We start from the raw sequence: 15,278 nt of genomic DNA, 5'->3' as shown, positions 1-15,278 counted from the left end.
TGTGAAACTTACTAATATTTTCTTCCAGTGATTTTCTTCATATGCTGTGTTAGTGTACCAGGGTTATTGTAGTACTCATACAATATAACAAGAATCAGGTCTAGTGCAATGATAAATAAATGGTATTTATGTTTGCAGGGAAGATGGTACCACCGGAAGCAAGCAGTAAAGGAATTGCATGGTACGTTGATACGACTGCTCAATGAACTGTTACCATGGGAACCAAAGCTAATGAAAGCATTTCAAAGAAACAGGTAATTAGCTGCTTTTTTTTTTTTTTTAACAATAGTGCATGGGATGGAAAACAGAACAAAACTCACCTTTTAAAAACTAATCAATAAGTTGGCTTCTCAAATAAATTAAATGAAAATACTTTGAGGAGAGGAGTGAGGCACTGGCAGTGCTTTAGTTGGAAGAATTATTTTATGTTCCAGACTTACTGTCTCTAAATAAAGTTGAGTTTAACCCCCTAATATTTTTTACCTCTAAAATGCTCTAGAATCCTTAAGTGTGCCTATCAATAGTTGTATCACAATCCAGCTAGGATTTGTATTGCTGTTTATTTGGTTAAGAGATGCTGAAAACCTGTATCTAGGAAACTAGACCAGGGCTTCTTAGAATACTTTGTCGGACTACTTACTGTCTAAAGCTACTTAAATTGGTTGTTAATGAATTCTTCACAAAGCAATTCTTAAAACAATGTTTTGTGGTCTTTGTAACCCTGTAAATTTGAAATGCAACTGGAATGAGGTGTGTCAGAGAAATATCAGTGAAGTGATGACTGATTTAAATCTAGTAAGGGCAAGTATTAATAGCAGTGAAGATGCTTTGACACCGTTTCCCACAGCATTCTCCTGGAGAAGCTGGCTGCTCATGGCTTGGATGCACGTACTCTTTGCTGGGTAAAAATCTGGTTGGACGGCTGAGCCCAAAGAGATGTGGTGAATGGAGTGAAATCCAGTTGGCGGCCGGTCACAAGTGGTGTTCCCCAGGGCTCAGTACTGGGGCCAGTTCTGTTTAATATCTTTATCAATGATCTGGATGAGGGGATCAAGTGCACCCTCAGTAAGTTTGCAGATGACACCAAGTTGGGTGGGAGTGTTGATCTGCTTGAGGGTAGGAAGGCTCTGCAGAGGGACCTGGACAGGCTGGATCGATGGGCCGAGGCCAACTGTATGAGCTTCAGCAAGGCCAAGTGCCGGGTCCTGCACTTTGGCCACAACAACCCCATGCAGCGCTACAGGCTTGGGGAAGAGTGGCTGGAAAGCTGCCTGTCGGAAAAGGACCTGGGGGTGTTGGTTGACAGCCGGCTGAACATGAGCCGGCAGTGTGCCCAGGCGGCCAAGAAGGCCAATGGCATCCTGGCCTGTATCAGAAATGGTGTGGCCAGCAGGAGTAGGGAAGTGATTGTGCCCCTGTACTCGGCACTGGTGAGGCCCCACCTCGAATACTGTGTTCAGTTTTGGGCCCCTCACTACAAGAAGGACGTTGAGGTGCTGGAGCGTGTCCAGAGAAGGGCAATGAAGCTGATGAAGGGTCTGGAGAACAAGTCTTATGAGGAGTGTCTGAGGGAACTGGGATTGTTTAGCCTGGAGAAAAGGAGGCTGAGGGGAGACCTTATTGCACTCTACAACTACCTGCAAGGAGGTTGTAGCGAGGTGGGTGTTGGTCTCTTCTCCCAAGTAACTAGCGATAGGACAAGAGGAAATGGCCTCAAGTTGCGCCAGGGGAGGTTTAGATTGGGTATTAGGAGAAATGTCTTCTCCAAAAGGGTTGTCAAGCATTGGAAGAGGCTGCCCAGGGAAGTGGTTGAGTCACCATCCCTGGAGGTATTTAAGAGACCTGTAGATGGTGGTGCTTAGGGACATGGCTTAATGGTGGACTTGGCAGTGCTAGGTTAACAATTATACTCCATGATCTTAAAGGTCTTTTCCAACCTAAATGATTCTATGATGCTACCCAGATTATAAATCCTGGAGAGACTGGATATTGACTTGGTATCGTCATTGTGTCTTGAAGCTTGGTGCCGTTGTTGTCTGTTAGCCATACAGCTGTTGCTATATCATACCTTAGTTTTGCCACATATCATTACTTGCTTTTTAAATGTCTTAGAAGCTTGAACTCTGTGTCAAATGATAGCTAAAGTTAGGCAGCTGCTTAAATGTTGAGTGTGAAGGAAGCAACTTACACAGTTACATGGTGCAGAAATAATTCTGAAAAGTGTAAAAGGTACTAAGTTTAAAAAAAAAACACCGTAGCACCAAAGACAGTAAACAGATAGAACTACTAAGAGTTGGTTCCTTAGTAGCTCATTTTATGGATATCATGCATTAATTAAAATCCTTACTTGGAAATTTAGGATGTTATTGAACATTTTGCTTTAAATAATGGACCAAAGTACAAGATTTGCTTTTTTCTACTCCTTTCTAGTCAAGTTTCTGTTCATTTTCCTTAGCTGTTCCTTTCTTCCTGTCTGTAGCAATTCAGACTCCTTTTGGAAATGTGGCAGATAGTAATACTATTAGAAAGGATTTCAGTTTCCAGTATATGGGGTTTCCAGTTTTATCCTTTATGTAAATTCTCCTGTGGAATGGTTTGGTGCCCAGTATTAGTTCTTGTTTGTTAAATGTGGTTATAGAATACAGAAGTGGAACTGCCATGTAAAGTGTGTAGAAGTACTATATATGAGGTGTGCCTAATATGAGTAAATTTTAGTCTGGAACTGGGTGGATGAGGTCTTGCATGTAGCTTGTGTGCTGGTAGCTAGAGAAGCATGCACTTAGAGCGGAGAATAATTTCTGAGATTAATTTAACTCATATTTCTCAGGATGTATGTTTTAGGCTGTAACCCTAGTTTATTCAGCAATGCTAGCATAGCTTTTTCCATGACATAACTGTTTGGACAGACACATAATATACCAGGGAACAGCTCCAGCTGAAAAACAATCTTTACAAATCATGGGGAGGAAAGAGAGATGGGTGGGGGGAGGCTAGATCAATGTCTTGGTCTGATTCATTATGCAGCTGCTAGGCAGCTGTGTAGCACCAGTGACAGTGGTGAAGAAAGGTGTCATGTGAACGGGAAAAAGCAATTGAATAAAGATTGCTTATGCTGGTGTAAACAGCAGCACAAGCACAAGACTAGCTGCAGTTGCAGTGTCTATAGGGTGTGTCAGCCAACTACTAACATGTACTAATTGAATGACAGTGTTGGCCTTCTAGGTTGTCAAGGGCTGGGTGAGCTCCTTCCTTCTGCGCAAGACCTCAGTATGGAATAAGTCTGGAGTTTTCCTTCCTTCCTTTTTTGCTGTATTTAATTAGTAGGAGCACTCTTTATGATCAAAATCTGCCCCCCTTTTTTTTTTTCCTCCTTCTGAAAGGTCCTCTTGTCTTTTCAAAATTATGACAGAGTATAATGTTGAATGGTATTTGAATAGCAGCATCGTTTAAACGGAATGGTTACTTGTGCCCACTGGTCACATTTTTTTCACTGGCCCCACAGCAGAAGTTCCTCAAAAGGAAAAAAGAAATTCCCATCCAGAAGCTCTAGTACAGCGATGGTTCCCTAGTGTCCTCCTGTGGTTCCCTAGGAGGGAACTATAGTCCTTCTATAGTTCTTCCACACCTAGACTTCAAGCTCAAAATCCTAATGACAAAGTTGAAAAGTATCATCCACAATACATCTTCATACAGACTTCAAGGTTGTCTTCTCTCAGTGAGAGTGTCAAAGCTGTGAGTAAACTATTAGGTCTTACTGACCCTGACCAGCCTCACCTGGGCCTCCATCCACATCACCTGCCCATGGGCCCAGGATCCCCATTTCAGGTCATTCTGCAGCCTTCAATCTCTGCTGTAGGAATGCCAGTTTCCAGCTTAACTACAGCAGTTACCCTGCCTGGCCATGGGTCCTGCTGGTCTGGACTGACCCTCAGACTGACCTTGGACCTGTGTCATCACTGTGGACCTGCCCAGAAATCATTCAACTGGGTCCTGACCCTGGCAGCCATCACTGGACCTGATGCTAACCTGAACCTGTGAATTGACTTCCCAGCTTGACTTCAGATCTGCCTCAGCACCAGGAACTTGCCTATTGATCTGGGCTCTTGGTTGAACCCAGTTACCACCCCTAGGCCTGCCCTGCTGCTTCATTCAGGGGCGGTGGGATGGTGTGCGTCCTGGCTGGTGAGACTCATGCCCTGCCAGCTGTGACATCATGCTTGGCTCCTCCCTTTCCATCTCTTAGGGAGCAGCTGGCCATTGCTGCACTCAATGCAAACAATTGTTATTTTAATGCAGAAGAATGGGTAAATTTAAGATCTTATTCTGTCATAAGGGTTAGATCCAGACTAGAGGCTAGATTCTATTCCACACAAGGTGCTAATTGCTATAATCTATTTACTCGTTTGCTAAATAATCCTCCTGGATATTGCGTTGGCTACCAGCCGCTGAATCCTGCAGTTCACTGTATTTGTACACTGAAATACCCCCTAGATCTCATCTAAACAATGGTTTAGAAGAAGGGACAATGGAAATATGTAGCAGTTTAGGAGTGTCAAGGTAAGTGGATGTGTTTCTGAATGGTGTTCAAATGAGTAAAGCAGCTATGTATTTCCATTATATGCACATTCTTCAGTGGAGTGTGAGCCTATGGAAATGACAGTGGCAGCTGTTCTAGAGGCCCAGAGATAAGAAAGTTTTCTTAAAGGAGAAAGTTACATTACAGTCCCATAGCTGGGCCAAAAGCATGATGCGTTTAAGAAAAACAAGCTTTACTTAATTTTTTAGTTGGGGTTGCCTTCAGAGGAAAGAGTACACTTGTTACAGTTAATACTCAAGTCCATACAGGTACATTTGTCACAATGCAAGATGAAGGAAGAAACAGAAGATGGATGCAGTAAAACAGTGATGGTCATATTTGACTCAGTCTTTTTGCCTATTGTTAGAGAACCTAATGACATAGAATTCCGTTTCGGTGAGGGAAGGGACATTACTGTCACTTCACATTTCTGGGTTTTAGAGACTTGCAGACAGAGCTACTCTGAAATTTTTTGAAGGACACAGGCAATTAATTCTACACCAACTTTTTGTGTGGCAGCAAATACAAATTAAAAAAATGTTAACAACAGTGTGGTTTACTAAAGTCAGTTTTGTTATTTTCAAGGTCTAGATTGAAGAAGGACTATGATGACTTTAAAAGACATCCAGACCATGATAAATTTACCAGAGAATTGTGGAGTAATGATGAAAGTGAAGTTGATTCTGGCAAAGATTCTTTTCCAGTAGTATGCGGTAAATCTTCAGAGTCCACAGAACGTGTGGAAGTTCCCAAAAAAGATCACCCAGACAATGGTAAGCATTTGCTGGAATTTGATAGCTTGAACTTGATTCAGGACCTGAATGAAGTTGATTCAGGAGCTTAATTTTTCCATGTGAGCTTGTGTCCTACTTTTTACCTTAACTACTACTGTGATAATAATTGAAATAACTTGTGATGCATGTCTGACGGATGTAGACTAGAAGAGGGCAGACATGACCAAGATGAAAATTCTGATTAATGCAAGTTTTTGCCATTTTTGTGCTTAACTATTTCTGTGATAACATAGTAGGCCTGCTTGGAATGTACATTTATGGTGGGTTGACCTTGGCTGGCTGCCAGACGCCCACCCCACCACTTTGTCACTCCCCTTCTTTAACAGGACAGGGAGAGAAAATAAGATGGGAAAGCTCATGGGTCAAGATACAGACAGGGAGATCACTCACCAGTTACTGTCACAGGCAGAACAGACTCATTTGGGGAAAACTAATTTGATTTACTGCCAAAATGCAGTAGGATGGTGAGAAACAAAGATGAAAACTAAAACACCTTCCCCACCCCCCGCCCCATCTCCACCTTCTTCCCAGGGTCAACTTCATTCCCAATTCTTCTACCTCCTCCCCTGTCAAGTGGCACAGTGGGGATGGGGATTGGGGGTTGAGGTCAGTTTATAACACTTTGTCTCTGCTGCTCCTTCCTCACACTTTTGCCCTGCTCCAGTGTGGGGTCCCTCCCATGGGATACAGTCCTTCATTAACTGCTCCAGCGTGGGTACGTTCCACAGGCTAGAATCCTTCAGGATAAGACTGCTGCAGTGTGGGTCCCCCATAAGCCACAGTTCCTGTCAGGAGCCTGCTCCAGTGTGGGCTCTCCATGGGCTGCAGCTTCCTTCAGGGCATATTCACCTGGTGTGGAATGGGGTTCTCAACAGGCTGCAGTGTAGATACCTTCTCCAGCATGGTCCTCCATGGAAAGGGGTCAACCTGCTTCACCATGGTGTTCACGGGTTGCAGGGGAATCCATTCCAGTCCCTGGAGCACATCTTTCCCCTCCTTCTTCACTGACCTTGTTGTCTACAGGGTTGTTTCTCCTATATTTTTTCCTCACTCCTTTGTGTCACACTCTTCTGCACAGCATTTTCCATGAGGCATCACCAGCTTGGCTGACGGGCTCAGCCGTGCCATGGATCTGTTTTGGAGCCAGCTGCCCGGCACAGGGCAGCTCCTGGCCTCTCCTCACAGAGGCCCCCCCACAGTCCCGCACTGCCAAAACCTTGCCAGAACCTCAATGCACGGCCCCTCTGTCCACCTGGCACCCCTGCCTGCATCCTGGGTCCTCCTATCCACCTCATGCATCCCCTGCTTGCTGGCTGGTCCAGCCTTATGCTCAGTATGAAACATGTGGCACTCATACCCCTGTCCCACAGGAACCCCACACTCACAAGTCCGCCTGATGTGCCAGTCCAGACCCCAGACCCCCCTGCTCACCAGCTAGTCTGGCTTGAAGTTTGCCAGTGAATACATGCACTGCCCCCACGCACACTGCATTTGGGGAAGATACAGACACTCATCCCCCAGCAGCTGGCACCAGGCACACAGGCTGTGACCTCCTGCTCTGTCCTTGCAGCTCCCCCTTCCTCTGCACATCTCTTCATGGGTTTGTATAGCTATACTGATTCTTTCATCCCTCCCAGCCAAGTGTCCAGGATCTCCCCTGGTTTATAATAATATCAGTTGCAAAGTCCAGGTTGATCTTCCTGGAAGGGGCACCTGCAGTTTCTTGATAACCCATCAATTGGTGTGATTGGTGAGGTTGTTTCTTGTCATTGTCTCCATGTTTGTTTTGTTAGATCTGTGTCTCTGTATACTTTTTTTCCCTGGCTTCTCCCTTTTTCCCTCAGTTTCCCAATTAACCAGGTCCTTGATGAGATGACATTGCTGGAATAAACATTCTCACACTCTCACATGCCTTCATCAATTAGTGTGAATGACCAGGTTTTGTTTTCCTCACTGTCTTCCATGCTGGTCAGGTTTGTGTCCCTGTATGTTCTTGTTTATGACTTCCTCCTTTCCTTATTACCCCCTTTTTGCATTGAAAAAGGTCCTTGACCAGATGCCCTTAAAGAAGGAGACATTGTCCTTCCACATATCCTTAACGCTTGCAAGCTAGCATTTTGCCTTTAGCTAGACACTGTAAAATTGTTATATAGAGGTATCAGTTGCAAATGTGTAAAACACAGTTTCTGTTTTAATATCCTTGCAGATGAAATGAAACTATTAGAGATGAATTTACCTGCAGGAAAAAACAGAGTTCTGAAAAAAGAATCAACTTCTAAAGAAATACAGAAGACACTGCCCAAATGTGTTAAACGACAGTCCAAGCAAAATAGTTGTCTGGATCAAAGCACTAATGAGCTTTCACCAAGGAAGAAAGCTAAGCTGAGCACTAATGAGGCTGTGGTCCAGAGTTCAGAAAGTAGCCTGCAGCCAGATAGTTTCTTGACTGAGCTGAAACAATTTGAAGGGTCAACTCTGGAATCGTTTTCCTTGACAGATCCTGCAACATCAGTATCAAACTTTCTGAAAGGGACCAAACCTATCCAGGCCTTGCTTGCCAAGAATACTGGGAACAAAGTGACCTTAACAAATCAACTGTCACCTCCCCCAAGCATAAATGTATCTACTTCTGAAAAGCCAGTTTTATCACCTTTGGAATCATCACTGATAAAACCAGCATTGACCTCCCAGACCAGTTCAAAGACTCCTTTACAAATGCTATACAAAATGCCAAATGGCCACTGTGTACCAATAGACCTTCACAACAGCTCTGTGAAAATTCAAATGCAACCTATGATTGACCCTAAAACTGGAGAAAAAGTCATGCAACAAGTTCTTATTTTACCTAAGAATTTTCTTATTCAGCAGAAGGAAGGAAAAATTGTGTCCAAGGACATTCAGTCACTACAACAAAAATCATCTGAGCTGCACTGCGCAACTTTACCAGAAATACCAAATGTTAGTGTTTCTTTAACACCTGTTCTGGTAACAGGCCCTGCAAATGCTACTACTCAGTCACCTAGTACCATTTTTAACAAGAATATTACCCACTTGTCACAAGTGACTGGTCCTATGAACACTACGCAACCATTGCCTGCGGTAACTTCAGCAGCTTACTTATTATCATCAACAATTAAGGTGAGCCAAACTGAAACTGACAAGACTACAGTTTCAACTGCCATGTTGCCTGTGTCTTTGACTTCACCTACTCTTTCCACAGCTAGCCAGTCTTTGATATCAGCAACAGCATTAAGTGGGTCTACAAACACTGCTTCTGCCTGTCATAGTCTTGCATCACAGCAGACAACTGACTCCTTTGAAACTAGACAAGAGCTGAAGACGGTGTGTATAAGAGAATCACAATCTATTCTGGTCACAACACGAGGTGGAAACACAGGAATTGTTAAAGTGCGAACAAACCCAGACCAGATTTCACCTAGTAGTTTATCTTCTAGTTCAGTTTTCACTTACGCACCTCAACTTCAGGCCTTTCTTGTGCCAAAAACCACAGCATTATCATGCTCTACTCTTCCATCTGTAGCAACAGCCACGTCTAGTCTCCCTCATATTGGACAATTGTCTCTTTCTGGATTTGCCCCCTCAACAGCTTCTTCTGTTAACATTCCAGCTTTCCCAGCTGATTTTACCCAGGCAATGGAGAAAAATATCAAATTCACATTACAGCAGCCTGCTATTGGGGGCACTGTGAGTCAAGTAACAGAGAACTCCTCCTATGTGTCCTCTCCTTTATCCTCCATTTCATTAGCTAGCAATTCGATGTCAGCAACTCCAAACAGTCCTATTAGCGTGACTAGCATTGGACAAAATAACACTGTCATAACTCCAAATTCTTCTGTGCAGAAACAAGGTGATATGAAAACTAAAACAAATCCTGTTATACAATCTGAGTCTAATTCAGCAACAAATGGAGATTTAATCAGTGGTACTCCAGTCCAGAAACTTACATTAGTCACAAATCCACCTATTTTATCGCCTTGTGGGGCATCAGGTGTCAGTATTATACCTTCTCCGGCATCCACTGGTGTTAATGCTCAGAAGTTGGTTTTCATTAACACACAAATTGCCAGTGGCCCATCAACCACCAATGTAGTTGCAGAGTCATTGAAACATAACCTTCCTTCTTCCCTAAGCAAAACCTTTGTTAGTGCCACAGAGCAACCACAGTTGGTTCTGATCCCATCTACAGTAAGAGCACCAATAAGAATAAATTCATCACCAACTATTGCTCAAGTAAAAGATGTGAAAATTGGACTAAATATAGGTCAAACCATTGTGAATACTAAAGGCAATGGACAACCACCTCCACCAGTTAATATATTGCACTCTGCCATTTCTAAGGGAGAAGACAAAACGAGCATGGGCTTGGCGCTATCGTTGACAAGTAGTAGTACTCTGGTTCCTGTTCCAAGTTTTGTGAGTCAAAGTTCTGTGTCGGTTAATGAATCTGTGTGTATTGCCACAAAAGCTGAAAATGCCCTTACAGTAACAACAGCAAGTGCATGTGTAGAATCTGTTTCAGTAACATCAAGTGGGACTTCTTCTGGGACACGGCCCACTGTATTGATTGGTGGAAATGATCCCTCAAGAATAAGGCCAATTCTGGGTAATCGACTGTGTACATCAAATATTGGCAATACTGTGGGTATATCAACTGTGAAAACGGGACATCTTGCTTCATCTGTGCTGATTTCAACAACACAACCAACAGTACCTTCTCAAAACTTAGCACCTGCTTTGCAATTTCCAGTCATTAGCTTGCCTGGATCTGTAGCCACCCCGCACAAAGTGTTAAATACAGTTCCTCAGTTGGCACCAGTTCCAGCTCCTCCTCCAGTACCAAAAAGCCAGTTGCCCGCACTGCTTCAGTTTCAATCATCAGGAGTTTCAGCTGCTATGCCAAGTAATGCAAGTATTCACAAGCCTCAGAGTGTGTTGCCCCCTCCATCACCAAATACAGGTAAAGTCACTAGTTTTCCCAGTTTTTCTTCCCTACAATGCCAGCAGGTGCCTCCCAGTACAGAGAAACAAAGTCATGCTCACACTTGCGCTTCTACCATTCAGATGTCTGCAGCTTCACCAATTGTAACAAGCAAGGCAGGAGGTCAGTTGAATGAACCTTGCATTCAGCAGAAAATAGTCATTAACACCTGTATGCCTTTGGCACCAGGAACTCAGATAATGATTAATGGTACTCGTTTTGTTGTTCCACCACAAGGCCTTGGAACTGGCAGCCATGTTCTTCTTCTGTCTTGTAATACAAAACAGACGGCTCCTTTAACTATTAACCATAGTCAAGAGGCTCAAGGTGTACCAATTGTTAATCCAATAACCTCGAAAGTCATGCTAGCACCAAGTAATTCATTAAGTTGGCAAATATCAAAACATCCCTTGAAAAGCTCTACAAAAATTGTTAACTCTTTTGGGTCTGCAGATGCTTTACCCATCGTACATGCAACACCCCAGATACTTAGTACTCCAGCTAGCTCATGTACTCCACTGTCTGCAGTGACACAGTCTGTGTCTTCAGTGATAAAATCTCCCGTTAATGTTGTAGCTACATCTTCTGTGGTTTCTGCCATTCATCCTCCGAACTCTCATTTGCCAAGCAGCACTTCAGTGTTTCACTTAGACACTTCTATCAAAAAACTGTTGGTTAGTCCAGAGGGAGCCATCTTGAATGCTATAAATACTCCAGCATCAAAAGTTTCTTCCCTGTCTTCATCACTGCCTCCTGTTGTTGTGTCCACAAGCAGAAATCCTGCCACTGTCTTCCCTGCATCTCGGTCATCTTGCCTTGATAAACCTGACAAAGCTGCATCCTGAATTTACCACAAATGAGCCACTTCTTTGAAATTTTGGGGCATTCTGACTTTGGAAGTTGTAACTATTGAATAATTTCTTACGTTGTTTGAAGCAGTTGATTTACTCAAAATTACTTAAGATTACAGTTCTTTCCTGTTTACCTGTGGGGCTTAGGAGGAAGAAAAATTTATTTAGTTTCTCAGAAGTTTTCGGAGAGTTCTTTAGTAAAAAGTCAGAAATGACCAATGAGTTCATTAAACATTTTAGTTTGGAGAAATCTAGCCTTTTGCACATGTTCCATCTTACAGTATGGACTGTTTGCCAGTGTGTTTATGACAGTATATATCTTCTTTTTATTTGTCAAATTTATTTTTGATTTGTTTCTGTAAAAAAATATTTATGCATTGTAAAAATGCAGTCTATGGTATAGAATTGTAAATATTCATGAATTCCTAACAGTCTGTACTAAACTATATGTACAAAGAACTATGCTGTCTTATTTATGTTTTGTTTACATAATGTATAGTTTTTTAAGTATTTTAGTAACATTGGACCAGTGTACTGTTTAGCAACAATGCAGAAAAATCTGCATATAATAAATCAAGTTGCTGTACTGCTTTGTGTTGGCAATAGTTTAAAAATGTGTATATCTGTTACACCATGGCAGATATATATACACCTTCCTACTTAATGCAGATGCATCTCAGCTTTTGGAATATAGTAGAATGAAATTATTTAATCTCTTCTGCTCTTCTTTGTGGTTTACATTTCACATGATTTCATAGGAGTTGGAAGGAAGGCCATCTTGTTGATCTTCCTTATACAGGTTGGGATAACCCATACTTCATCCATTCTTAATAAATGTTTGGTTATATTGCCTAAAATCTCTAGTGATGTGGTAAGGCTAGAAACGGTTTCCCAGACACCAGTCTAAGTCACACTGGTTGCTGTTCAGGACTACTATGTTTTGTCATAAAGCTCATAGACCTATTGAACAGTTCATTATTCTTTTTTACAACCTTGTATGCATTTCCACATACCTGGTAACTGTAACAAGGTCACCCTTTAATCTTCTGTCTAGCCATAATAAGCTACCCAGTTTTTTCACCAGTTAGGCTTTCTAGATCTGTATTTTTTTCTTTAGCTTTCAATTGGGTCTATCTGGAAGGATAGTGCTGAAACATCACACAGTATTAAAGGAGGCCTTATTAGTGCTTTGAGTGGGAATAATTCACATACTACATAAACCTTCCCTTTTTATGCAGTGTATTAAATATTTGTTGGCATAGGTTCAGCTTTTGATCTGATAAAACCCTTGGGTTATTTTCTGCAGATCAGCTGAGTTCACAGGTGCCTGCTGCAGTGTTCATGGAAATAGAGAAGTTTTTTGGTATCTTTTGAGACTTAGCATATAAAGAAAGGGTGCTCGTCTAGCAGCTCTTATTTTATGGAAGATGATGATTTTAGAAGTGCTGTTTTAAAATCTGAAATCATAGTCTCTGTTAGTTGCTTGGAAGATCCAGTCAGGCTGAACATCTTTGTTTGTGTGGGATTTTTTGTTTTTTTTTTTTTTTTTAGAAACTAGAAGGGAAGATTTCAGAAGAACTCATGAATGTTAGTTGCCTTTTTAATAACTGTGACTTCAAAGGGGGATAAAAGCTTACATATCTGTATGTAGCAGCATTCTTAGACTGATTTTCATCAAGACAAGGCTTAAGCTTTTGTTCCTCATCCTGTCAAGTTTTCTCCTTCCCTTCCCCATTTGCTATACACAGTTTGGCAGTTTGGATGTTGGGCTGAAGATTAAGACCACAGGTAACTCCCTCTGTGTTGGCTGCCCTTCATATTGTTCTGAAAAGTAATCTGGTAACTAGTTAACTAGAATTCTGGGGGGTAAGCGGGGGGGAAGAAAGGCTTGTGCCTTCCATAGGTACCTCCCTTTCTGCACTAACTAAGAAATTTGTATTGGGAAATTGCCTTTTTTTGGATCAGCAATCTCCATCTTATCTCAGGACTGGGAAAGATGGAAGCTGTCAGTTTTGGGGTGTGAGAAGGTTGGTTTTTATTTTAGGAAAAGCTACCTGGTGAACTTTTGCTACTTCTCATTAAAGGTGTTATGTAATCGATTTTGAAGACACTTAGTAGTAAGTGGTGTCTGCCTGCCAAGAGTTTACAATATTAAGGCTTTTTAAATCTGACTGCATTTTGCAGTTGAATGCTGCAGATGACTTTTCCAACAGAGGAAGGTGACAGAGAATGGCAGTTTCTTCATGGACATTTTATATACTCTAAAACCATACATACCAGCAACACATTTTATTTCCATTTCACTGGTGGAACCTTGGGACTGACTTTCTTGGATTTTTCTCTTCTCTTACAATGGCTGGTTTTCCTTTTTAATTTTTATTTATGTTTGTTGTAGAGTGAATATTTACATTGTTTGGAGAGCTTAAGACTAGGTTCTACTATTGCAGGTGGCCTGAATGGAGAAAAAAATCTTGCATGACATTTTTCTGTGTGTCAATGTAGTAGAAAGATTTATGCTGTAATTAATTCTAATAAAGAGAAAAGTCAGAAAAGCTTAATTGAGGAACTCGGGACTCAAGCTACTTACCTGAATGATTTCTTAGAAATTTTCTGAATTAGTACGATAATATTTTATAATTGTTTTATAAATATTTTGTAATTTGGCAGGCATAAACTTTGCAACATGCAAAGTTTGATTCAGTTGGATTAGAATTTTCATGGACTTTTATTCTCTACTGGACACATGTTCAGATTCCAAATCCTATTGGAGAAAGGCTTGAGATTGCGACATAATGGGTTTGCATGATTCATTACTTTGTAAAAACAAATGTTAGTGATTTTTGTGAATAAAATACCTCTTCCTATCACTCCTTTCCAACAATATAAGTGTCGGTCAGAGTAAGACTTTCTTTCAAATGAAAGTAAATAGCCGTTGACAATTTGCTACTTATCTTTTATTCTCTGTACCAAATACATATTGCTACCTAGAGCACAAAAAGTACTGTAAAAAAGTAGATTGTATTCACAGACGCAATGAAAAAGCAGAACTACCTGCATCTTTACTTGAAATTAAAAGACATTTAATTACACATATAAACAAATATCTATAAAAATCAATCTTTGAAGAAAACATGTTCAACTTTTCAGAGCTTGTAAGATGCCTTGCTTTTAGACCCCTTCAGATACTATATACAGATATTCAGACACTATATTATATACAAAACTTTGGGTTTATTCATGACTTTCAACATTTTGGATGGTAGTTTTGATATTTACCTAAATGGACATATTCTGCACAGTAATTTTTCTTTGCTTTGAGTAGAAAATTACATTAATTGTGCCTCACTGTTCAAACCTGTGTGTGTGTGCTGCCATTTTCTTGTGGGGATTCTGCCTCTACCATACTAAAAGCAATTAAATTTCACAAGTATTAGGAGTCATAGAAGTACCTGTTCAAACCAAGTGTGTTACTGTCAAGTCATTCAAACCCACTTTGATTTCACTGTGTGACATAGCAAAGAGTACAATGAGAAAAGTGAAGCAAAATTCTCCTGATAAGTAAGTGAAGAGAAAATTAGTTGTCTCATGTAGGTAGGTCAGAAAATTACTAAAAGCTGGCATTTGAAGAAAGTCCGTAGCCTCATCACAGTTTGTTTCATAGCTGGTTTTGCTTATATTTTGTGGTAGTGTAGAATTTTAGTAGCCCAAATTGATTTTAAAGTAAATCAATCATTTTTATTAAAGCATGAATGTTTTTTATGATGAGGCTGTTTCCTTTAAAAAGAACAGCAGGAGCTGCTCACAGAAACTTACATTCAGGTAGCCTGTTCTCTGTAAGCTGCACCTGAAGTGAGTTTACTGACTCAAAATAAGATTAGTAATGCTGTATCAGACTAAAGGTCCATCTATCCTAGCATCATGTCTCTAGGAGCAGTCAACAGTAGCAGTCCAAAAGAGCATAACAGGCCTGAATGCTCTTCTAGTATCCACTGATCTGTGAGCCAGAGTCTTGCTCAGACAGCTGTGATTTTTTTTCAATTTAATAGCCCTCAGTGTAT

The 15,278-nt window shown here is 41.2% G+C and overlaps 1 protein-coding gene across 3 annotated transcripts in view; it reads left to right on the top strand.

The window, feature by feature from the left end:
• Positions 1-14,087, top strand: part of BRD10 (bromodomain containing 10) — a 57,430-nt gene extending 43,343 nt beyond the window's left edge. For all 3 annotated transcript variants that reach the window (XM_076363209.1, XM_076363208.1, XM_076363210.1), the window contains 3 exons: positions 139-254; positions 5,162-5,349; positions 7,577-14,087. In XM_076363209.1, the coding sequence (XP_076219324.1) occupies positions 139-254; positions 5,162-5,349; positions 7,577-11,214 (3,942 nt within the window). In that variant the 3' untranslated portion in view covers positions 11,215-14,087. The remainder of the gene's footprint in view (positions 1-138; positions 255-5,161; positions 5,350-7,576) is intronic.
• Positions 14,088-15,278: the final 1,191 nt, after the last annotated feature.

The sequence above is a fragment of the Aptenodytes patagonicus genome, chromosome Z, assembly GCF_965638725.1.
Source record: "Aptenodytes patagonicus chromosome Z, bAptPat1.pri.cur, whole genome shotgun sequence".
Taxonomy (NCBI): Eukaryota; Metazoa; Chordata; class Aves; order Sphenisciformes; family Spheniscidae; genus Aptenodytes; species Aptenodytes patagonicus.
Note: the sequence above shows the minus strand (reverse complement) of the source record. Positions and strands in the feature narration are given on the sequence as shown.